Source organism: Cygnus atratus, chromosome 19, assembly GCF_013377495.2.
Source record: "Cygnus atratus isolate AKBS03 ecotype Queensland, Australia chromosome 19, CAtr_DNAZoo_HiC_assembly, whole genome shotgun sequence".
NCBI lineage: Eukaryota > Metazoa > Chordata > Aves > Anseriformes > Anatidae > Cygnus > Cygnus atratus.
The window spans coordinates 9,157,943-9,183,567 of record NC_066380.1 but is presented as its reverse complement, the minus strand read 5'-3'; the positions used below and the strand labels follow the sequence as shown (position 1 = coordinate 9,183,567).

At 42.4% G+C, this 25,625-nt stretch overlaps 1 protein-coding gene across 3 annotated transcripts in view; it reads right to left on the bottom strand.

Annotated features, from left to right (window-relative positions):
* Positions 1–3,222: 3,222 nt before the first annotated feature.
* Positions 3,223–25,625, bottom strand: part of TNC (tenascin C) — a 73,981-nt gene continuing 51,578 nt past the window's right edge. For 2 of the 3 annotated variants that reach the window (XM_035564591.2, XM_035564592.2), the window contains 12 exons: positions 20,948–21,220; positions 15,393–15,515; positions 14,083–14,226; positions 12,810–12,929; positions 12,192–12,335; positions 11,234–11,364; positions 10,145–10,277; positions 8,210–8,361; positions 7,179–7,275; positions 6,376–6,537; positions 4,984–5,147; positions 3,223–4,511 (listed from right to left, as the gene is read on the bottom strand). In XM_035564591.2, the coding sequence (XP_035420484.1) occupies positions 4,401–4,511; positions 4,984–5,147; positions 6,376–6,537; positions 7,179–7,275; positions 8,210–8,361; positions 10,145–10,277; positions 11,234–11,364; positions 12,192–12,335; positions 12,810–12,929; positions 14,083–14,226; positions 15,393–15,515; positions 20,948–21,220 (1,754 nt within the window). In that variant the 3' untranslated portion in view covers positions 3,223–4,400. The remainder of the gene's footprint in view (positions 4,512–4,983; positions 5,148–6,375; positions 6,538–7,178; positions 7,276–8,209; positions 8,362–10,144; positions 10,278–11,233; positions 11,365–12,191; positions 12,336–12,809; positions 12,930–14,082; positions 14,227–15,392; positions 15,516–20,947; positions 21,221–25,625) is intronic. The other variant, XM_035564593.1, reaches the window with a different exon arrangement.

Sequence of the window (25,625 nt, the reverse complement as noted above, 5' to 3'; positions counted from 1 at the left end):
AAAGAAAGAAACAAAAAGAAATCAAAAAAAGTACCACTCCTGCAGAGTTTAACAGCCCTCAGAGTTAATGCGGCAGCTGCAAGAAGGTTTTTCATGGCTGCAGTTTTGGATTCCATTAGTGAAAACTGAGGCCAAAGGGGTAGCTGGGACAGCCACTGGACCACTCTATACTTGATTGCTAGTTTTATGTGCTCTTCAAGCCCCGGTTATACCCAAGTGCTCTTAAAGTAAAGCAAGCCAAAACTGTAATTTCGAATGAAGTGACCTCCTTGTACAGGAAAGATGGGAAGCCGAAGGTGCCTTCTGTTACAGGTCACTCCAATAGTCTGGGCTACTTGTTCACTAATGCAGGCTCAGAGAAGATGCCCTGGTTTTGTGGTTACATTTAGCCCAGCAATAGATGCAATTAATGCCCTTGATTAACAAACAAGATGGAAAAGAGTCAGGAAGAGAGCTAAGGGAGCTCCACCTAGAGATAGTGTAGCTGAAGAGGGTGCTCTCCTGGGGTCAAACTGAGCTGGCATCGAGGTCCTACTCTGGTTCACGCAAACAGAAGAATTAAAAGTTTCATCATCTCCCACATCACAAAAGAGGGCTCTAGCCACTCAGTCAGTGCGGCTGCACACTCATGCTTGGTACAGAAAAAGCAGCATTTAGTAGTCCGAGTCCCACTGCAAGCCAGAGGATTTAGTAACCTAAAAGCTGCCATCACCTCAAGCCTCAGTTCCCCAAAATGCCCTATCCAGCTGTCTTCTGCCCAAAGCTTCAGCAGCTGGCTCGAGGGCCCCACCTCACCCAAGCTTGAGTACGAAATCCAAGTCTGAGATTGGGGCTGTGGTATGACAAGGGGTTTCTGCAGGGCTGGGCATGCACCTGGACTGAAGGAGGGAGGTTAAGTCCAGTGGAGCTGAAAAAGATGCTTTGCCACCTACATGTCTCAAAAACACCCCTTATGGATACTGGCCTAACCCCATGAATCCCATTCACTTCCCCAAAATATCTCCTTCAGTACCTCTGAGACCTTAAGTCTAGCTGCCCAAACATTTTTGAAACCCTTCCCCTCCTGCCCCCTTGAGGCTCCCAAATTGCTTTGTCATGTAAGTGATGTTTTCTTTAAGCTGACAAACTAACCAGACAGGCATTTGGTGTGCCCTTGGCAGGTTTATAAATTAATTTCAAAATTGTGTGTGTTTTTAAGCTATTCTTGCAAGTTACAATCAGGAAAGGAGCGGAGAGAAAAACCAGAAAGCAAATAAATGTTAAAATAGCCCATGGCTGAGCTGCTTGGTACCAAATCAAGCTTGTGTCAGCTCTGAAGGGTGTTTTGGCATATGTTACTTCAAGGGTTTGCCAGTTTCTCTCTCACAGTAGTAATCAAGAAAACTACCAAGCAGGGCATCTAACAGTGAGTAATTACAGGAAATATAATCTTTCTTCCGTGCAGTGTGTGCATGTCACTTCTGGAGCAAGGTACAAATCTCAGCCCATCTCCAGCAGTCCTGCTTGGCTCTGCCAAGCTACAAGACATCACAGCCAGATACAGTCAGCTTTGTGATGTTACCAGAAGCAAGGAAATTGTTTTATAGATGTCAATTCTTCCTTTGAATGTCTGCAAACACACTGCAAGAGCTCTCAAGTCCCAAGTTATACAGATTTAGTGCAATTTTTCAATAACAGAAAGAACATCTTTAAAGGGGAGCATGTTTCTTCATTACTGGGTTTGCTTTCTTTTATAGTGCCAATCACTTGCTCCAACAAACAGCAAAGAGGGGCTGTTAATTATAGAGAATGGATTTAATATGGTGCTGCAGATCAGCCCCTTGCCAGTGTTCTGGAAGGTTGAAGGAGATTGTGTTCCCTGTGTGAAACAAACAACATGCACTAGTACAACTTCACACTTGGGGGGGGGTTGTTCAAAGTATGTGGAATAATATTAATGAAGAAAGTAAACAGGAGTTCCTCTTTGTCACATGCTTTTGCTGGGACCTAGTTCCTGCTCCTGCAAGACCCAAAAACAACAACAAACAAACAAACAAAAACACACCTTTTCTCACAGGTCTTCTTGCAAAGTTCCTGCTGCATGGCCACAGGACAATGCTTTACTACATGCAATTAGTTTTTCTAACAAAGACCACAGCTGCAGAGACAACACAAGCGGCTGGGAGGCTCTGAGTACTGCGTGCCACCGTACAAGAAGGCAACAGCCAAGGATTGCAATGTCTGGACCTGGATACCTGCAGGATTTCTAAGTACTGCCAAACAGACCAGGCACAGACCAAGACAGGCTCCGTGTGCCATCTGCCGGTGGCCAGGCCACAGCAATACGCTTCAAGTGGATGAGGAGAGGAAGCCAGACTGACAATAAAGACATGGAATAGAAACCATGTGAACAGAAGACCCTCGAAGTTTCACTAATTAGGTCCTTCTCCTGCATCCCTAGCTAGGCATTATCCTTTCTCAGACAAAAAATCCTCTGTCCCATGCAGCATCTTAGCCTGTGGCCCTAATGTTTGCTCAGCAATGAAGAGCTGTGCGCTATTGTTCCTAGGAGGTGCACTGTAAATATCTACAAACATTAGATTTTTCTGAAATATAGTTGCTGAGACTGATTATTAATAAAACACAGCACATGTGCTTTGATGCTTCTGTCTGCAGCACCATCTGTCTCCACACAGCAGTTACTGCTGTCCTTGGGCTCTCTCACAGTGACGCTGGTCTCCGCACACCCGAGCACGGGAGGTCCCCACCAGGCTCTCCCCTCTGGGGTGATGCCAAAGTTTGAGTCAAGACTGTGAACAAGATGGCCCAGGCACATAATCATTCCCAAGGGCTAACAAACACTCAGCTAAAGCTCTGAAATGCAAGAATTGAAGGATTGCAATAATATATACATATAGTAAGAAGAGACATTAGAAATTAGGAAGGAGAGACCCAATGGCGAAGGGAAGTGATTCCCTCCTTCCTTCCCTCCCTCCCTCCTGATTTTGGAGCTTTGTAGTGCTATTTTTCATGCACGCGCACTTTTTATACCTTGTGTCAAATCAGCAATATGTGACCTTACTTTATAGCACGTAGCATTAAGTCTTATTCTCAGAGCTGATCAGATCACTCTGACTGAGAGCATCTTACTTCCCAGCCACCTCCCAGTGTTGGCTGAGGAAGGGGCTGAAATACTTGTTCTGTTTGAAAAGTGCAACCTTGAAGCAGGGCAGAGAGACTGGATTAAAACAAAAGATCTTTTATTGTCTCCAACTGAAGAGCATGATACAGAGTAACTACACAGAGGTTTCATTCATACAAAAAGAGAGCCCTTTATTTACACAAGTGTTCAAAGTCACCGGTGGTACCTAACAACTCTGTACTTTCCTTGCTTTCTTTTGTTAGTTCTTCCCACCTAGATGGAGCGAGTGTTGGTCAGTAACACTGAGAAAAACATGTAAAAGCTTTTGGGCAGGAAAAAAAAAGAAGTATGTTCTAAAAGAAATCAAATCCTTAGAGGCCTTTCACTGTAACAAACCCAGAAGAATACTTACAGCCAATCACTAACAAAAGGAACAGTTTTCAGTACGGACTCAGCAGCCTGATCATTTTCAGCCTTCCTTTTACTTCCCCACGTAAGTAAATATACCCTGGACATGTACAAAATCAACATGTATGAAAAAAGGTAGAAATTTATTTAAAAGTAATTGTGCTTTTATTTTTTTAAAAAAATTTACAATCAGACACTGTCCTGCTGTGTTTCTGAAAGCATGGTTCTCATAAAAATGACAAAAACTTAGCTTATTATTATCATTATTATTATTACTTTGTCATTATATTAATAATATTAATTTTATGCTTAAGTTTAAAAATGTACTGCTTTCCCTTCCCCACCCCTTCCTTATCTGTGGTACTTGATATATATATAAAAAAGGCTTTCCAACAACCAAAGGATTTCAATTATATCTAATAATAATAATAATGATAATTAATCGTACACATTTCTGTGTGTAAAAACATGGCTGGTTCTAAAACAAACTACCAATATACAAAGCTGTTCTCCCTCCCCTACCCTGGGCCACCCAAGAGATAGTCAGACCGTGGAAGAACTTCATCCCAGAGGCTGAGAAAAGAAAAATTAACAAAACAACATACAACCCTTGAGATCACTGTCTTTGGCGTGAAGGACATGACTGGTGGGCAGCAGGAGCTGCTCTGCTGGAAACGCTGGGGCATGTAAGGCTTGTTGGTTGGACTGCTGCAGAAGCCTCTGTTGCGCCAAGGGTCACCAATGCTTTGGTACAACTGCCAGCTCCTCACACCCCTCCACCCCAGTGAAGCCAGAGGATTCCCCCACACCCCCTGTTCTCTGTCCCTCCCCCCCATTGCCCTGCTTGTAGCCCTTTCACCACCCCAAGGCTTTATGCTCGCTTTCGTCTTCCTTCCAGATTTCGGAAGCTTGAAGGTCTCAGCTTCATCTCTGCGAACTGGATGGAGTACTCGTGGCCCTTCCAGTGGAACCAGTTTACACCCTGCAAAGATGAAGCATGAAAAGTCACACATCCATTTCTTCCTCTGCTGTCAGCCTTTAGTGCTCTCGTTTCAGATCTTGTTTTCTAACTTGGGAACAGAGACACAACAAAGTAAAGGGACTTTGGGAAGTACAGGGGCCACTAGCACACGTGGCCTGCACAAGTAAAGTCACAAGCTGTCCCCCAGAGCTGTCACTCTTTGCCTAGCCTTCATGGCAGAAAGAACATTCTGTTTCACATGTTGTAAACTATGATTGTTCCCTGCAGACTTTAGAAAAAAAAGTGGAAAACAATACAAAACCATCAGTATTTCCCCAGCTGACAAAAAATTCTTGTTTTGTGAGCAACTGTCTGTTGTCTGGGGTGTGGGCTTGTTTGGTGGGCTTCTGGCTAGCTGAACCACTGGACAGATCCATAATTGCAATTCCCCTTCTTCTCATGCAGTATGGAAGCCTTCAGACACTGAACTCACCTGACTGTGGTTGTTGTCACCATATCTGCCCATCAGATTGACTCGGTGACAGTTCTTGTACCAGAATGCACCCTTGTATGACAAAGCACAGTTGGTGATAGCAGAATCATTGTCCTTGTCAAAGGTAGAGAAGGACCTGCCATTATGGTAGGTCATGGAGTCACCTAGGTGGGGACGACAAAGGGAAGAGCAAGGTCAGTGGCTTGTGTGGTTTCGATTACATGGGAGTGACCATTCTGCACAAAATTTTGGACTGTGTGTCTAAGTTATTTCAAAATTGACTCAGTTTGCTTCAGAAGGAAGTACACAGTTTTTGTTGTTGAAGGCAACTCAAACATTTTTCCAGGTGGTCTGTAACCCCCAAGTCATTCAGTGATTATTCAGACAGCTGTTCCTGCACGTCTAGTTGGAAGCTGGACTTCGGTCCTGAACAGAAGGCAGTGTGAACAGACTGAGCCCAAATGGACCTCCATAAAGTGTGGGCCAAAACCAAAGGTGTCTCCACACTTAGCTGGTCCATGCAATTAAGACACCCATCTTCATTAGCCCGAAACACAGAAGGAGAAATGTCTGCCTGCCGCTGACTTCCCACTCCCAAGGCCTGGGTACTGGTTTATGGATGGGTACAGTGGGAGCAGCCTTCAGTGCGTACGTGCCATAGGATCTGTGTTACTGTAACCGTTAACCTTAGCCCTAAGCACTGACAAAGAGGAAGCAGTAGGACTGAATCCTAATCTCTGTAGCAGCTGATACTGCTCTGCATCAGTGTGTTTGCCCTAAGCAGACATTAATTCTACTGCTGCTTATCAACCTTTGTCCACTTCCTTATCAGCTGTGCAGAAAGTTCATGTCAAGGTCACAGAACAGAGTCCGCACGCATCTTTGTGGTCTGGTTTTTGCACTTTACAGCAGTATTTCCCTTTAAGACACTCTCTGGAGCTGGATTTCTCTCTTAGTCCTCTGAAGCACTGAAGAGGACCCAGTAAGGGCTGCAAGCATTACCCCAGTATGACAAAAGGCAGATAATTTGTTCAGCAAAATTAGAAACCATGTAATAGCAGTACTTGGCTGCATATTCCACTGACGAGATGAGACTATGCCAAGTTATTATTAGCTGTATAAATGACAGTCAAGCATTGACCAAGTGAGATATGTGGCTGTTTAATATACTTGTTTATATTCTGTCATAAGTATGCCATAAAAAGTGGCACCTAAATGACTGGAGGGTTTAGAATGGAAACATAAAAGATATTTTTATTTTCATATTTTCAAATGCCTGACATACAAGAAAGAGGTACCTGCTGTGATGCTCATCTGCAACATTCACACACTGGTAGCTTGAGCCAACTGGGAGGAAATTGAAGAACAGAAGCAAAAAATACTCCAGCTTACCTGCTGTGCCGCTGTAGCCATCCACTCTTAGCCGGTACCGGGTCTTCGAGTCCCCGACGCTGAACTTGTCGTACACAGCGTAAGCTGTCTCGCCTCTGTCTCGCAGATCCACACGCAGTTCATACTGGCCCTGAGAAGTGATTTTGTGGAGGTTCTCAAGACCTGTGGGAATACATGAATGATACATTTGTCTTATAAAGGGTGTTTAACTGGCCTGTATAGATACACCAGGACATCAACACTGGTTAGGAAGGTGAGCTATTTCAGCTTTATGGTAATGTTGGTGCAAAACCAAAGAGAAACAGGCAGATTTAGAGACCTTCTCAGCCCTTCGAATCACAGCAGCATGAAGCCCTTTGGGAGATGTAGTCAAAGCTGGTGCTGTGTGATTATCTTTCATTTGTGAGCAAATAAAATGTAGTGCAATCTTTGAACATTTGCTTTTTACTTCTACTTACCCCACTTTACTTTGTTGGGTCATGTGCTCTTGTTGGGAACGCCCTAGGAGTACAGCAAGGTTTGCAGTTGCTTCTCAGGTTACTTTCTGACTTCTTACAGAGTACCACTGGGCATTGGTTTGGTACATTCAGTGACCCAAGTGTGCCATTTATGAACTGCAACTGAAGGGTTGGACCTGGCAATCTGTCTGCCCTGAAGCATGCTGTGCTGAGTCTCCTTTGCCTGGACGATGTCCTCCTTTACAAATACTCTTGCCAGCTGAATGGAGGCTTCCAAGCATCTCCTAGACTTTTGGGCTCTGTTTGTGCTTTCTTTTAAAAATAAGATAAATTCTTGGCACTTACCTATCCAGAATTCATCCTTAGGATCTCCAAAGCCAGCCACATAACTCTTCCAGTTCTTGTAGAAATCTTCCTTTCCATTTTGGCGCCTCAGGAATACCTACAACCACAGCATGCAAATGTTATTGTCAAATTGCCTTTGACAGAAGGGACACCAGCAACGTGGCTTTTACAAATGCAGAGCTTGGCATCACTGCTCCCCTGCCCCTATCACTCAAAGCAGCAGTCTCACTGCAATTGTTCCAAGTCAGGTTAACCTTCTTTGTATTTTTTAGGTAAGTCTTCTCTACTGTGTTCCCAGGATCTCCCGTGTGATGTGGTCTTTTATTTTCTATTCTCTGCTTTTTTAATGGCCACACACAGCTCTGTATTTTTCAGCCAAGCCTTTCTACATCCCCGTCTTCTACCCATGGATTTCTCCAGTTCCTTCTTCCTTTCTCTGCCCTGGATCCCTCTGTCATGTTCATATTTGAGGATGCCAGCACAGACAGCTGGCATTTTTGCTGCCATTCATTTGTTGTCCGGGTGGGATGCAGCCTCTGTAACAGCCTGGGAATCCTGGCCAGCCACCATGTCGTGTGGCTGCTGAACAAATGCTTTCTCTGACCTGGTTCCCCCCACTGTAAAGAGGGCACCTCTGCTTTAATGTCATTCACTCTCCCATCTAAATTGTGTGAGTCCACCCTTGTCTCACCTAACTATTAAAAAGGTATTTAAGATGGTCATTTCAGCTACCCGTCCATCCAGTGAAGAGAAAGATCATGGTTTTGGGGCAGCAATTCATGCCTTTCTAAGTGCTGACCTGGAGACATCTGTCCCTCCTCCAGCTACAGAGAGCTAACAACCTCACTCCTAGGCACCTAGGTGTCCTATCTGTGAAAAAAATTGCCAAATTTATAGACAAGTCAGCTCTATTCTGATAATAGAGCTCTGTGAGTGACACTGTAGGAACACAGGGATGGGATCTGCTACTCCTGCTCTTGGCATAGGTAGATGAATGCGAGGGTGGCACGGGCTCCCTCCCCCTTACTCACAATCCATCCGCCCCCATCTTCGGCCATGTCACAGAAGACTTGCAGAGGCTGGGTCCTGTCCCCATTCAGATAAATTGTGTAGAGCCCAGAGACGACTTCTCCATTCAGGAGAGCCTGTGAGCAGTCTTTAGGGTAAGGATAGAGAAGACCAGCTGCATGAAAGAGAAAAGACAAAACAGTCCTTAAGAAATCAGCAATTACAACGAACCTGCTGAACTTAAATGACTCATGAAAATCTGTGGTGGGTCAATGGCATGGCCAGGTACAGAGCCCAGGAACTGGCTTGTAATTGCTAGGCTACACACAAAAAATTTACAGTTAAACACCAGATGACGTACATTTTTCTTTTGAGTAAGCTTTTACACATCTGTCTACACTTCTGGAAGATTTGTGAAGGCCAAATAAGTACTTCCTGCTATGATGGGAATATATCTGCCAGCTAAATATTTGAATGGCATGCCCTGTGTTTACAGCACCTTTTGGGTAAAATCAAATCTACCCATCTTTGATTATGTAACAGAGAAGGAAGGTGGAAATGGAAAAGCAGAACTACAACCAAAAATAAATAAATTGGGCTTTGTTTTGCTAGCAAATACAATATTAAATACTATAAGACCAACCTTTTAAAAAACAAAAGCAACAACAAAGCTTGAAACTACAAGGAAATGTCATCAAGCATTTCTTTCTGATAATTAATAGTATTGTCACAGCCAGGGCAATTTCTAACTGCAAAAAACTTTTATTTCTTTTTAAATCCACTTTGGCCATTAACTTTTGTAGCCAATGGTCTAATTAATTAAGTGATGTTCTTGGTATGTCTATCAGAGAGGTTTTAGCAGTTGCTTCTCACAGAGTGGCTGCTCCCCTTCCAGTGTGCTGCATTTCACTGTTTGTGCCTTGGCTACAGAGAATTAGCAACAGCTTTGGGATGTGGGGAGAAGCAGCTCTCTGCAGGGAGTGTTTCCCTCTCTCCTTCAGTGTTTATCTCTCACTGAAACTAACAGGATGCCTGCATACGTTTAATGTTAAGCCCAGACTCCAGCATCTGTCTGGACAAGGCTGATGCTGCATTTGCTTGGGGCAAGGAACCTCATTCAGTCCCTGTTTATGGTCAATTTGCCAAATGTCACTTAAATACATGCAGATTTAATCCTATTTTTGGTTGCAGATCCCAGCCTGTTGGTGGTATTCACCCTGCTTTACACAAGGGCTGACTGTGAGCAGACTCAGGGCAATGTGACTTTTATGAGCACTTTTGTGAGTCCTTGGGCTGAAGTTGGTGTAAGGGTGGAAGGAGCAATGGAACCAGCCGAAGGGCCTGCTGGGTCTGAAAGGCTAGAAGCCGTGAAAAGTGAGACAAATGACAAGCAAGGCTTTCACAGTTAATACTGAGCAACATTTTATTTTCCTTGCCATCAAAAGACGTGTCCATGAGACCAGTGACTGCCAGATATGTCAACTATGAAGTGACCTTCAGAGAACGCAATCTATTCTGGCACTCGGCTTGCTGGAGAGCTGTCCCTTTAGAGTTGGAACTGACATGCCAGCATCACCATGTGAAAATTAATCTCAGAGAGAGGAGAAAAAAACCTGTCCAGAAATTCTGCTCTGAGGACTGCTGAACTGATTTTTATGTCTGTGCATGTGTTTTGCCTCATTTCAACCTAAAATGCGGATTTGTTTTAACAGATTGCTGCACATCAATACAGAGATAAATCAGGGTATCTGTCTGGATTTTAAAAAGTAATGTCCCTTTTAGCATTTTACATGGGAAAGGCAGGATGTTTCATCAGAAAGAGGACTGTAGAGATGATGTGGATGTATATAAAGAAATTAATTTCAACCTGACAGTCTGGGGGAAGCAGATGGCACTAGGACTTAGGGAGAACAGGGACTTTTGCACTTTCAGCTGCTTACACACTCTAACGTCCTTACTTGTGGTGAAAATAGTCTGGATTGTTCTGCTCTTCAGGGGTCTGTTCAGTGCCTGGAGTTTTACCGTGTACTGGGTAGATGGACTCAGCTCTGCCAGGGTGTAGGAAGTTGTCTCAGGGTCTAGGATGACTTCCTATGGGATAAATAATACAGGGAAACCTCAGTGAGAAAATTAAAAGTGGACTTGCAACATATTTTAGTTTGTCAGATTATTTGTGGTAATTATCATGATATTTTAACCATTTAAATTATTTAATACAAAACTTGTATTTCTCAAAGATTGTCGTCATGCTAACATTATTTAGAAAAGCTGCCTGGAAATGAATGTTAAATGTCATAATGTGTAAGTTGTGTGGTTTAAGAACAGGTCAGTATAAACGTTTACATGCCTTGAATGTATTCATATTGTATACATGTCTCTGTGAAACTCATAAAAAATTAGGCAGGAACACCCTTTAGGACAAGCCTGGAAATATCAGCCTCTAGACCTCAAAAGTTTTTTCTTTGTAACTATAAAGGACTGATTTTTAGTGTGCTCAGGTAATCTGCTTTCCTGAAAATCGGAACCCTTTCTGACATCCCAGGCTGGCCATTCAAAGTCATCTGTCATTTTTGCTGGGAATCACTTCATACAGGTTTAAGCATCTAGTTTAAACCAGCCATGTAGGAACAAAATAAAATTATTAGAGAGCAAGAGGCATTTCCAAAGGCCTTAGGCACCTCACTCACACAAGGCTGGATTCTCCTGGGTTAAGAAAAGGCAATCCCATTCTATGGGGTTGTGAGTTTACTCCATGACACAGGTTTCGAATAAGAGAAAACAGTTGCATGTGCCTTTATCCTTATTGCTGAGAGATGACTGTCAAAATTCAGGCTGCAAATGAGCTTCTGTTTCAGGATATAATTTAAGAAAGTACTTAAGCAGGTTTTAAATCCATTCATGTTCAAGCTAGCACTGTAAAATGTACATAGTATTTTACCATGTTTAACTTAAGGCACGTGCTTATGTCCCAGTGCTGGGCACTTTTGAGCATCTCTACTGCCTAGTACTGAGGCACAGACCTTCTGGTTTGGATGTAAGTGCTATACCTTGACTTTGCCATCAACAGACTCGTAGATCAGGAGATAACCAGTGACAGGAGCACGTGGAGGCCTCCAAGTTATCACAGCTGTTTCTGACTGAACCTCAGTGGCACTTAAATCTCTTGGAGCATCCATTCCTGAAGGAGAGAGTAGACCAATTGCAATCACATTGATACAGAGCTTAGTACAGAGGCTGCTTTATGAGCAGGGTATTAAAACAGGCCAGGAAAACAAGCTTTCCCTCTGCAGAAATTTGAAATTAAAAAAATTTCACCTTAAATTTTGTGATTTAAAAACACTTTCCCTTTTGGAAGTTTTAAAATACAGATATTTACTTTTTTTAAGTTAAAAATTGGCTTGTCTCAGGTATGTTAGTTTATAAACAGCTGCATTGGAATGTCTTTTGTAACAAAACTGTGCCTTTCAATATTTCACACAAGAAGACAGATCAGTATTTCCATATTCCCAGGAAAAAAAATTGGTTCCAATGATGCCTCTTTTGAACAGGTAAACCTTTCACAGTTGATCTTGCTATAGACTCCCTTCACCATAATTATAACTGACTTTGCTCTTGGCTTTCTAGTAAACTCCCTGGGACAAGTCAAGTAACTTTCTATGCTCAGGAAAACGAGAAAGTGTATGATTTCATTGATGTTCATGAGTCATAAGGATGAAACCAACTGGATACATTCAGCACTGGTACCCCAACATTAGCCCCCAAAGATGCAGCTACTGCTATTGTGAGAATCTGTAGAATTGGTGACAGAAAACCACCTCCTGGGCCAGCCACACCAGCTTTATATCAAGGAAAATCTTCTGAAAACGCTATCAAAATTCAGGTTTCTAGTAAAAAAAATTATCGACGTGCTGGTTGACTTTATGGTAGTAGAGAAAAGCAGGCCTGGTACGACTGGGAGAGATGGCAGCCCTCCCCCTCTCCCTGCAGTGAGGTGGGAGACAGCACCTGTAGTGAACTGCGTGGAGAGGGTCTCGCTTTTTTGTGTGTCCTTCACTGCATGGACGCTCAGTGTATACTCAGTTGCAGGTCGAAGGCCATTCAGGTCATACTCCACCGTGTTTCCTGATACCATCTGAGTAACTTCTGGCTCTAGGAAAAAAAAAAAACAAAAAACACAGAAGAGAACACAGTATTATTCAGACATGTCATTATGTGCTCAACTCCACGCTCCACTCAGTGATCATTTTGTTACCAGCTGGGAGCCAAGTGCAAAACAGTGAAAACTCAGAGCTTGTCTCTCTGCTTACACCTCCACTAAATCTGAATTAACAGAAAAAACCTTTCTCTAAAAGTATTAGCACTCTCTAGTGTTCATATGAATTATAACACCATGTTTTCTTTTCAAGAATATTGGTTACCTTTGTTCATGGCTGAATTAGGAATGCATAATTAAAATTATGTTATTTGAAACGCTTCAAGCAAGGCTTCTCCATCAAGTAACAGCCCTGCTCCCCTTCCCCCTTGGGCCTATCCTCCTAGAACCACATTGCTGCATCCATTTCTGAGCAACTCTTGAGAGCTGTAACACCATCAGCTCCCTGACCTGTCACTAACTCTTCTTACCATCCTCAGAAGCATAGGAGACAACATAGTTATCCACAGCAGCAATTGCTGGCTGCCAGGTTGCCAGAGCCTCCGAGTCTGTAATGTTCACCACCACCAGTCCTGATGGGCTGTCCAGAGCTGAAAGAAAGAGGATAGCAGGATGAAAGGATTTGACAAATACTCTCGGCTCTGTGAAATTCTGTGTTGTAACTATATGATATTAAACGTGCAAACATTTCTGCTTGATGCAGAAGCTTTTATGATTCCTTTTGGAACAGTGCAGCTCTGCAGCAGAGACATCAGTGCCTATTAACAGACACCAAATGCATCCACTGGAAAGGGAGGTCAATGCATGAAAAGATTAAATGCTGGGAACAGATGTAACTAACTACATTCTCAGATCAGTCTTGATATCAATCTTAGCAGCTTTGACAGAGCTGACATATTTCTCTCAACACCCTCAGGTCTGGACTGCTTTTTGGAGCAAAGTCATGAGACAGAGCTTGGGAAAAATAACCATCGTGACAGCAATTGATAGCCACTGTGACCTTCCACCAGCTTGCCCTCCATGTTTAAAAATAAACCAAACAGCGAGCTAACCATCCAAATTCCCCAAACATCCTGCCTTGCTTCGTCATGGGACTTTGTTTTGCACCTAGTTTTATGCTCCTGCACCGGGAGAGATGCCTGCCCCCAGTACAGCTAGAATAGGCTATAAATTGGCTATAAATTTCACCTTACTATCCAATATGCATCATCTTGTCCTTGCCACAGTTCTCATTTGTCAGACTCCAAAAAAGAATGAATGAACAAGACTTCAAGGCGGCAACAACAGGACCATAGTGGAACCTTATTTTCCATAGGGATATTTAAAGATAGATTGAAGAAGTGAGAGTTTTTGTGCTTAGGACACAGTCTGGAACTTGAGAGATATGGAGAGCACACAACAAGCTGGGCTGAACTGCTCAGCTGTTCTGTTTTCCCACATCTGCAAAATAGGATTAATTAAACTTCTGTTGTTTTCTGATGTATTAGGACTGTGAACACATGAAGTGTCTCTGTCATATAGAAAGTTAGTTCAGCTTTAGCAGAATGGAAGCCTGATCAAACTTACAAGGTCTCCACTCATCTTAAATACAGACACAAAGGGAGAGTGGATAAGAAAAAAGTCCTACAGTTTGTGTGGATGGCAGAATTGGGATCTCAGTGGGTCTTCAGCTCCATTTCTTGAGTCTCTCCTATGGCACAGACAATGTATTTGAAAACCTGCTATTTCTTCTTTATGTATTACCTGTTTTCAGAATTCCAGAGATGGGTTCACTTTCTTCAAAGCCTTTCACAGAGATGATATTAACATTATAATCTACACCTGGGACTAACTTCACCAACTTGGTCCTTGTCTTGCTTCCATCTACCGTAACAACATTGGGAGTACCTAGGATGAACACAAGTGCCAAGAGATTAATGGCAATTCTCCAGTAAATGCTTGAAGGATGTGTTTCAAGTTAAACACACTGTGATCAACATGGATGTATACGTTTGTACAGAGCAAGGTGAATTTTTCACCAGTAAATTACAACCACTGATGTCAAGGGGTAGCCTTGGGAAAAGGCCATATGTTAGGCCAAATATTATTTATATTTATTATATAAAGGCCATATTGTGGCCATGACACCTGAATCTAAGATACTGGTTTCTGTTTTTAACTAGTGGAATGTCAACAGTAAGAAAAAAAACAATAATTCTGTTTAGAAAAGTAACATAATTTATTCTGAAAACACAGTACTGTCTACATACAAGTTCTTACACCTGTGAGGACAGGACTTGCTAGTTTAGATCTGCTTTGTTTCTTGTAGGGGATGAACAGAGATAAACTTTCTCTTTCACCCATCTCCTTTCATATAAAGATATATCTTATATCATTTTAAGTTGTGAAGATTTAGGACAGATGCCTATTTCAAATTCTGGGTTTATTCCAGCAAAACACTTAGGCAAGTGCCTAATTTTATGACTGTAGATTTCTCTGTAGATTTCTTTTGTGGTATCATTATGTATTTAAAGCTGCATGTGTGCTTACATACTACATTATCCAGAGGCCTGTATCTTTACCTGTCTTATTCAACAGCATTTCTTTATGGTTCTGGTGTCTGTAGTGTTTGCTTTTTAGTTGCTTCCTTTCAGAGATGTCCCTAAGTTATGCTAAAAATTTGCTTAAGTTTAGGAAGTTTTTTAAGATGAACACTAAAACAGAGACATAATAGATGGAATGAAATAACACTGGGGAGCGCTAAGAAAAATCACTACCTTTGAAAAGCATTACAACCATGGATTACGATTGTTATTTCTGAGGGCCATCTTTTGCTCATAAAGTGCCTACAAAATAACAAGGCAGTTTTGGAATAAATCCTTGCTTAGGAGGCAGAGCTTTCTGTGAATGTGGCCTGATCAGGGGTACAACAATTCCAGCATCTAGCTGTGAGCTCCCTCACAGGTCTTGTCCATAGGACAAGATTCCTATGCACTGAGAGATGGATATCAGTGCAACAAAACCTTTCTGCCCTCCTCTTTGCCATCTTCCTCCCTGTCCCTCCCCACACTTACCTCCTGTGACAGGGACGTAGGAGATCCTGTAGCTCTCCACGCGGGTGCGCGGGGCTATCCAGCTGACTGTAGCAGAGTTTTCTGTGATGTCAGAGAATGAGATTCCCTTGGGAGATCCAACAACTGTCAGTGGAGAAGAGAGGACAAACACACCACATAGAAAGAAAAGGTAAATAATTTGTTTATCAGTCCTTAGTGCTGCAACAGTGATTTGTTCCTGTATCCCAAGAACTGATGCTACCAATACTCTGTACAAAACAAGAATGCAGGGAGTACCAAACAGTTAATGGTTTTATCACATAGCCTACTTGGTCTAAATTTTCCTTTTTCGGTAACAATACAGCAGTGCATAGCTTCAAAATACCCTAGACATCTATCGACAAATCATGTTCACAAAAGTAACAGAGATTTTTCAGTGTTACAGAAAATTATGGAGCAATACTTACAGGAATATTATGCTACTACCCAGAGTCATTGTACTTATCATTTTTTCTACCCCAGTTTCCACAGAGTCTCAGAGCCCTAGCTGTGACACATGGCAACAGCAACGCTTAGCAATGGGGAGATGCCTCTTCTTCACCATAAAGCTTCTACCAGAGGATGTCTAAAAGAGACCTGGACTCAGTTGCCTGAGTGCATCGTGTCCATCCTCTCAAGCACTGACTGCCTGTAACTTCTGTTAGCTTAACACAAGAACGTTGGGTTTTCTTCTTGGAATCTCTATTTGAGACCATGATTTTTCCTAGGTACACCCATCACAAGAAAGGCACTTGTAGTTCCACTGCAGCTCTTTGTCATACAACCCAGCCTCATGTTCTATAAACCTGAGCACTACATTTGCCTATATAAATTAGATCAGCAAGCTGGGACAGATTCATTAGGTTGACCCTGTTGTTTTGCTTTGCAAACAAAGCTTAACAATTTTTGCCAAAATGGCCCAATTTTAAGATGCGAACCAACATGTACCACAATCTGAAACATTCTACTTTAAGGCTTACTTAAGCTACTGAATAACAAGGATTGAAAGGGCTTCTGGAAGGACATGGTCAAGACCTGCCCCTTCGAAGTTTACATTGAGCATCTCACTTCCAGTTTGCTTTTTTGACTGTAACCAAAACAACCCTGGAATTTGTTAAAAGGAACAAACAGCCACACATAGTAGGGCATTAGCAGAAAGGGGACAGATACCAAACATGAACCACATTAAGAGTGGTGGAAACAGGCTGTGGGCAGGGGAAGGGGGACAAATGGAGTCCACAAGTGACTGCACTTGAAATAGCTTGGAAAGAATGTGTCTGCGGGAAAGAAGTCAGAGAGGGCTGTTTGTTCTGTGTGTCCCCAAAGATCTAGCAGCAATGCAGTAAATCAAGTGAAAGTCAATGAAAGAAAAACAACAGAGCTCTCAAAGCTCTCAAGAGAAATGTAAATTATTTCTCTGGAGCTCACAAGACATTTTGGGCTTAGAGGGCTTTGCTCACGTGGAAAAGCCAAAGAAATAAAGATAAAGAACTAAAGATAATGAAGAAAGTAAGGCGGTGTTAGTAATGCTGCATGGCACACAAAGTTGCTACTGGTTTAACTACAGACTGAAGGAAACAAACATGAATAAAGAAAACCTGTGAAAAAGAAAGAAGGTAAGATCACACTGATCATGCTCTACAGCGTAGGTGCCATCAGTTACTGATGAAAAGCGCTAGTGATGACTCCAGAGAGCACAGCTCTCTTTGGACCAGCATTTGCGATTTTGACACGCTTACAAATTTCAGCCTTAGCCCAGAAAATAAAGTACCTAATCCATCCCTCCTGAACTCTGCTGTGCACACTTCTGTAGGCACAAGCATCATGCATGTTTTCCGCACCAGGTAAAACTGCCATGTAACATATAACAGTATACAAAGAGCCTTGGCTATGTGAGAGTCCCACATCCCCACTACCCCAACTTATTTCCTGGGAGCAAACATAGTAGACAAAGCATATGGGACCATCAGAGTAAGCATCGGTCCTGGAACAAGTCCCAGAGAGGTAACAGAGTGGTTCCTTTGAGCACAGGGAAATGAAAAAGGAGCAAATGAATCAATCTTCTTGTGCTACCTGAAAGCCAAAATTAAGCAGGAATCAAAAATGGCCTGTGCGCTTCTGTCTTGTCACTCACAAAAGGCTCAGCACAGCTGTTGGACAGATATAAATGATTAGCATCATCCTCCAGCACCACCCCTCATCCCTCTACGACAGACTGAGAACTTTCTGTGAGGTTGTTGGAACATCCATGATACCTGAGTACTTGTTCTTTGTTTTTTCCTAAAAAGTTGTTCTTTCCTCATTAACAGACTATAAGGTATGCCACTGTCTTTCTTCAAGCAACAGGAAGCATCAGACTACATTTATCATGTAAAAAGAGCATGTGAAATGTTTGGGGATCCTCTCAGATGAAAAATGCCATCAAAGCGTGGCAAAACATCATTAGAAGAAGGGGAAAGTAGCAGCATGAGACCCACAATTCCTACCAAGGATATTAAGTGGCACACGGCCATATTGCAGTCCCCTGCGGACAGCTGAATTGCATTTCAACAGACATTATATAGATGAATTTCCAAGAGACACAGACTTCCTCTGAGAGCAGCAGTGGGCAAACTTTCTGGTGCCAACTCGATTAGGCACTGCTGGTCTGTACAATGCTGCCTCGCACTGCACTGATTTTGTGATGAATGTTTTCTATCACACTAGAATTGATGAAAGTAAAATGACAGACAAATGCAGAGAGTGGGTACCATCATCACCCCAAACAGGATAATCTTTAACAACGTTATCAGCAGCAGTTGGGGAGGGAGGAATTACTGCTGCTCACTTGTACATACGAGTAAATGTCACCTGTTGCAGAGGAAGAACTATTGGTGATGGGTGGGGGAAGACAGGACTTCATCGTCAGCTCCCATGCACAGCAGTTTCACACCATGTCCCTGGTGTGATGGGAGCCAGGGAGATCAGCCGGACGCTGAGCCACCGGCTGCAGAACCAACACAAGCTACATAGAGAGCCTGACAAATCCCGGTCCTGCCCTGCTCCCTACTCATTTCAAAGCCTGTGGCTGTCACTGCATCACCCCCTGGCTGAATTCTTAAAAGAGAAAAGGAAGGAAACCCTAGAGGAGGACAAGGCACCTAATGGTGAACACTGCGAGGTTTTTCCTCCTTCTCCCTCCTCGCAGCAGCTGGATGGTTTAGCACACGAGGATAAGAGGTCAGACCCTCAGAAAGGATTGCTCAGTGATGCTCAAACGAGACATCTTCAACTGCACTCATTTATACCAACTGCAGATCTGATCCCTGGCGGCTGTGTTTGTGTATAGAAGGCTGTGTGCCCATGTAGGGAAGAAGGGAGAACTGTGAGCGATAAATACAGAGAAGGAGTTTCAATATAGGTTATTTTCCTGACTTCATTTCTATGGTAATGTTTGGTTTAGGTTTGCTGGTCTGTTTGCTAGCTGTCTTTGTTCCTACTGTGATTTTAACGTTTCCTCTACTAAAGCTCAAGACTTTCTAATTTATGCCTAGCTTGCTCATATATTGTACGCAGGCTAGAATAAAGCAAGGCTGCGTACAAGTCTGTCTGAGCTACCCACTCAGAGGCAGCAAACATTTCTTTGCCAGCAAACTGGAAATGCTATAAATATACATGTGTTTGTCTAAATAACCAATTCCTAAATAAGAAACTAGTTAGATGCCTTGGTGGCCCTGGCTGCCCAATGCGGTGTAACATGCAGTCTGAGTTATTTAGCTGGATTTTTGTGGCTCCAACTTTACTACCAATTATCCATGGACTATTTATAGCTGAAAAACATCTTTGGGGCTATTGGTGCCACTAGGTGACATGTGCTAAATCTCCCTTAAGAACTGAATAAGAATGTAGTCGCAAGGAAAATGATAGCTGTTAGTGGTTTACCATAAATATCCTGGAAGTCAGTGAAAATGAGAACATGCTGCTAACAAGTGCAATTGAATTTAAACATCCTTCTCCATTAGGAGACAACCCACATGAGCCTGGAGAAAGGCGGCTTGTGATGGATGCATGTTCTGCTTCATGTAAAGGCCTGGGTGAGCGTGTATACGCACATGTTGCTTATTCAGAGGATGTGACGGCAGTCAGGGGAGCTGGTCAGAAATGTGCATTTCTAACTGGCACCACAGATATTGAGGTGAGTTGTGAGGCCTTGCTATTTGAGGACAAGTTGTTTCATACTGAGTTATTGTTGGTCCTTTCTGTGGGCTGTCTGAAGTACGCTACTACAGCTGGGCACATGCCTCTTTTACACATTTCTGGTGGCTTCCTCACACGCTGAACTTAATTGTCTCCTTCTGGTCCCCCTCCTCCCAGAATTAGGTCGATCTGAAGTTATTATGTTTTCAGATCAGCAAGCCCAAATGTTTTCAAATGGAGGATTTGTGTCAAAGAGCATTGCCTCACTTTTTTTTAAGATTTAACTATGTTTCAAAATGGAATCATGATATTGATGGAAAAGAATTTGAAAAGTTTCCTTCAAAAGTGACAAAATGAAATACTTCAAATTAAGAACCCATTTTTTGTTTAAGTTAATCTGAGGAATTCAACCTAAACCTCAAGAACTTTTTACATGACTAGTATCTGCATATTTTCATAGAAAAACAATATAAGAAAAAATATTCCAGTTATAAATAGCAAAAAAGTCTCTTGTTCTCCCTGACACTGAGAAAACGAGGCTGTGTTCTGGTGGAGATTTTTCATAAACAGAAGTTTAGGCTAGCTTCAGGACACTAGACATTTGCAGTTACATTTACAGGGCTTCTTCATCATTGTGAGACTATGAAAGGCAAGAACTCCAACTTCGTGGAATTGGCATACTGCAATTGAAAATCAGGGCCTTGGAATTTTTAAACAAAATACCATGAATTGGCAGTCATCCCTGCATCTTTTCCTCACGATGATTTTATCTACGCTAATTTACACCAGGATTTTTGACACACAAGAATGACAACATATAGCAACTTCTGCTGGGGGAGTTCAAAGTTTTGATTTTGCAAGAATGGCTAGTTTATTTTGAATTATTGAACACATGTTGCTCCTGTTAAAATCAGTCTAAGTTAATGGTGCTTAGTCCTTTGCTGATAAAGCCATAAATAAACTTCTCAATACCTCTGTTAAATTCATTTTGTCATCTCTCTTTTATAGGGAGGTAAATTATTGAGGAGATACACAATTAGTCTGATGAAATCACCGAAAAAGGCTGATAGTCATTATTTCTCAGCTCTTAAAGCCAGCACTTCGAATGCTAGACTCTGCTGTCTAATTCCAGATCATGGAAGTAATTAAGTAAACCATATTAAATAGACACTGATGAAGCTAGGGAATCTGAGATGCCTCACTATAAATAACTACATTACATGAAAAAAGAAACTCAGATAAATGACATGCAGGAGACAGTTCGAAGACCTCGGTAACAGCTCAAATTGGCTAGGAAAAGGAGAAATGTTAGAACAAACAGGCACAAACATATTATACTTTTCCTACTGCAAAGACAATACCTGTGGTTGCTACTGAATTTATGGGTTGGGAACGCCGTCCACTGCTAACTCCATAGAGCTCAATTTCATACTCAGTACCCTCTTTCAGCCCTGTTATATCGTGGGTGCGCTCATGGCCTGGTACTATTAGTTCCAGTGGATCAGACTTCCTTTTGGTATCCCTGATCCTTAGAACAAAACTGTCGAAAACCCCATCATCCGCAGTCCAGGACAGACGGAAGCCGTCTGGAGTAGCATCTGAAACCAGAAGGTTGTCGACCTCGGGTTCTGCTTCTAAAAAAGGAGAAAATAGCAGTAGGGGAAAAAAAAAGTGATTGTGTTAATCAGTTCATTAGTGACCTGCCTGAGGTCTGGATATAGCATACTGCAAGAATCCAACCACAGTTCAAAGAAAGGGAAACAATCTGCTGGCTAGTGAAGAAAAAAAAAAAAAAAAAAAAAGAACATTAGCATTTTACAAATACTGAAGATGTATGTGAGTGTGTTTGGGCGCATTCAAACATTTCAGTCTTCAACAGCAAATCCACTACATGGAAATACACCATTTGCCTCTGCCATGCAAAATTACACATGCTAATAGTAAGTTCGAAGTGCATTTGTCCCTTGCTTTTCATTGCATTACCCATCATATGTGAAAACTTCATGTATGATAAAATCAGGCTTTTGTTATAGATCTTCAGGCATGCCTGTAATACTGTCAGGTCTCTGTCTGTTAGGAGAACATCACAGAAGCTGCTTGAAAGAGTTTTTCCTTCATGCAAAACCCTTATTCCATGCATTTCGGGCCTCTGTGATACCTCTGATCAGATGAATCCTTCACTTCAATAATAAAAAAAGGCTGAAGCAGCAATGGGGAATCATGAAAATTCATATTCCTTAGCATACTTAAATCCCAAGTGCAAGACCTACTGTCTTTAGCAAACGAACCCACTCAAGAGGATCCCACGAGCTGTAAGACGTTAAATAACTACAGCACATCTTCAGCTCAGTATGGTCAAGCATCACCACCTACAGAAATGCTGCTGGAGTGGTTACTGTCTTACAGCATCTCTAATGCAATTCTATCTTCCACAAGAAGACATTCCTATTTATTTTTTTGTGAAGCTTCAATCAGGTAATCCCCAGCTTTTCTGCTGCATAATCAGTAACATGCAGATGAGACTTGATGGTTATAGGGCTAGAGAATTGGTCTGCAACGACTTTTCAAGAAAATTCAAATGCTGCTGGAAAACAGCAGCTATGATGAGGCTGAGAACATGAGCTAAGGTTTTGTGGAGAGCGAAATGCCATCTTTACAGTTGGCAGTGATCACACTCGATGGTCTGTGTGTGGAACCCACAGACAGAGTGAAAGAAATGAGGCCATAGGCAGGAAAACCAGTATGACTTTCCTCCTGAAGATCCTGACGGTTGGCAAGTTTGGGAATGCTGACGTGCCCAGCAGCTGTTAACAAGATGAGCTCCCACATGCAGCTAGTTGTCTTGAAAGACTCCAGTTAGAAGTACCTGCATGAACATAGCAGAAATTTTCACCCCTCAACCCACGTCATGCGTCTCTACAGGATCCCTCACAAAGACAAAAAGGAAACATCAAGTTAAAAGGAATGGAATTTCATTGGTGACCCTATCAATCACAAGGAGTTATGTGTAGCCAGGATGCAAAAAAAGGATGCAAAAGCCAAGGTTTGTTTTGCAAATGGACCACATAAAACATCTTCCATGTGAGAAGAAAAGCAAGAAAGATAGGGTGGAAAAGAACAATTCGTTCACATTAAAATACCTGTAATGGCCACAGTGCTTAGGGGCTTTGTTTGGTGCCCCTTGGCAAAACCATAAAGCATAACCTCATAGCCAATGCCAGTAATAAGGCCTTTAAGCTTCAGTTGCCGCTGGGCTCCCGTAAGGAGGAACTCCTGTGGGTCCAGCAGCTTGCCAGAATCCACCACGACTACAAGAAAGTTGTCAAAGGCATTCTCCGATGCCATCCACGACACTGTGAACCCGTAAGGGTTAATATCAGAGACAGTTAGGTTTTCCAGTGGGGGCATGGCCTCTAAAAGAAGGGAAGGTGCAAAAAACACACACACAAAAAAAAAAGAAGCAAAAAAACATTGCAAATTAGAACGTGTCACAGATTCCAACAGACATAAATCACATTTTTTTTCCCCCAAACATGGATTTAATTGAAGTGTATAGCCCAGACCACAGGATTAGGATTTTCAATGGAGCCTCCAAAAGTTAGATGCTCAATTCTTCGTTTTCCTCAAGGGTGTCTTAACACCTCATCTCACAAGCTCCTTTGAAATTCCTTCAAAGCTCAATGTGCAAGCATATTTCTTTTGTTACACATGCACTAGAAAGCAGTTATAACAAAAACTGTTTGAGAAATTCTACACATAAAGCTTTCGTTTCCTTTCACTTGTCTCCACCACGGGTGCTTTAGGGACAACTTTCAACCTGGACATTCACAGTTCCTATATTTTGCATTCTTTCCTCTCTAATTCACACGAATATCTCCAGCTTTTTTATTTTTTTTAACGGTGGAGGGGTCAGCGGTGCCAGAAGGACTGCCAGAAGCAGGGCATGAATCAGCCAGGGTCATAGTCCTTGCAAGTACTAAATACTTGCAAGATGGCTTTTTGTGGGGGATAGGAGAGAAGCAAGAGTTTGCACTGGCAGAGGGCAGGGGCTAAATGACTGCAGAACAGAGCAATAGCCTGACCAAAAAGCTTCACAGGCAGCTGCTAGTGTGCCATGTTGACAACTTAAAGAAATTCCAGTGAGGGGGCTTTCTTTTTCACATCAGCATGACACTTGTCAGTATTTAGAGCATGTAAACCAACTTCTCAAAACTTTCCCACCATGTCTCTGAAAAAAAGGCCAAATTTTCACAAGATTGTTTCTCAGAGTTTTTTGCTCGCTCAAAATCTGACAAGTCAAATAGGAAGATCAACTGGCTCTGTTAAGCCCTGGCCTTCATCCAGGGTCCTGGGCATTGCTAAAATTTCTCTAAACTATTTGACAAACCTTGTTTTGTTGGCCCAGGATCTAACTCATCAGATCTTCCATCACTCAAATTCCACTCACTTAAGAAAGTACCAGTTCCCAAAGATCCACATTTCAGTTTGGTAAACAAATAATGAGCCCCAAATGCTGAAATTATTTTCCTGGGATAGGTGTTGAGTGACACCAACGTGCTAAACCCAGAAGGTTTATGAGAACTGTTGGCACATCCTACTGCTCTGTAGAGTGCCACTTTTTTACCTAGCTGTGGGAAACTTCCTCTGAAAATACTGATGTCTACGGTTTGTTTTCAAGAAGGAAGCATTTGTGCTCTGGTTGAGCAAAAGAGCAGGAATTTTGAAAGCAAACACCTGCTCACTTCTAACTACATGTCATCAGGTGGCAGATCAATGTTGGTGCAAAATGCAACCATTTTCCCTCAGGGAAATGATCATGGTCATTGCCTTTCACAGAAAGTGCTGGCCCAGATGCTGAGGGATGCTGCTACTGTGACTAGTTCTCCCACTGTGCATTAATGAAGTGAGGGGGAAAAAGAAAAGGCCTCAATTTCTGCTTAATCCTATTTAGGCTTCCCATATGTCTATGTGACAATCTCTAGCAGTGCATACTGGCCACATAGTACATAGAATGTGAACTCCGTGGTATTTATTTTATGATTTAGGCATGTGATGTTCAATTAATCCCAGTTAAAATCTGGCCAAATTATTCAGACGTAACAGTTATGTAGAGGGAACACCACAAAACAGAAGGTATTTTAATATCCAGTCCTCTCCCTCAGATGGAGCTACTGACAAATTTCTCCCTTAAACTTCAGGATTTGAAGAAGATTATTACACATAGGAGAAAGACTCTAGAGGGCTCTTGACTCTAAACTACTATTCCTCCTGGACAATTTTTTAAGGCCAACATGCCTGCTGTGACCCATTCCTGTACGAAGCTTGCAAACGAAAGCATTGTTGCTGCACAAGATATTCAGTGCTGCAGAGAGTCTGTTCTTTTATCCATGCTGGAATATATATTTTTATAAACTGATAAATATACCCCAAACCTTTAAGCAGGTACCTGTCATGACAAAAGCAGTGAGGGGCTCTGTGTGAACACCTGCATCGGTAGTGCCCTTAATGTTAATGTCATAGCCAGTGTAATCTAGCAGGCCTGAGATGTGAGCGCTGCGAGCACCTCCTGACACCGTAAGCTCCTGGGGCTCGTGTGTTGCATAGGAATCTCTAATGTGTATAACAAACTTGGCAAAAGGCCCATCTCTTGTGGTCCACGAGAGGTTGAAGCTGTCAGGGGTAACATTTGTGAGTGTGAGCGTGCCCAGCTGTGGCTCAGCCTCTGAGGGAGAAAGGAACACAGGTGAAGAGAGAGCATTACTTAATAGGGTGAGGGAATTAGCCACAGGGGGGTTATCGATTCTTAAAGCCAAAGCGGAAGCTTTTAGCCTTGTTTTGCAGTGGTTAAAGAGGAGCACCATAACAGCTATTTTGTAAGGTTTTGGAAAGAAGCCAATGAAATTAGTGCTGACTTTTTTTTTTCCATTCACTTTTCTTAAATACGCTCAATTTTCCTATTGAAATGTGGGCCTGATTTGTACCAACAGCATACACCCCCATGGTAAAACCATGGGAACTGCAGTAACTCAGCACTAGAAA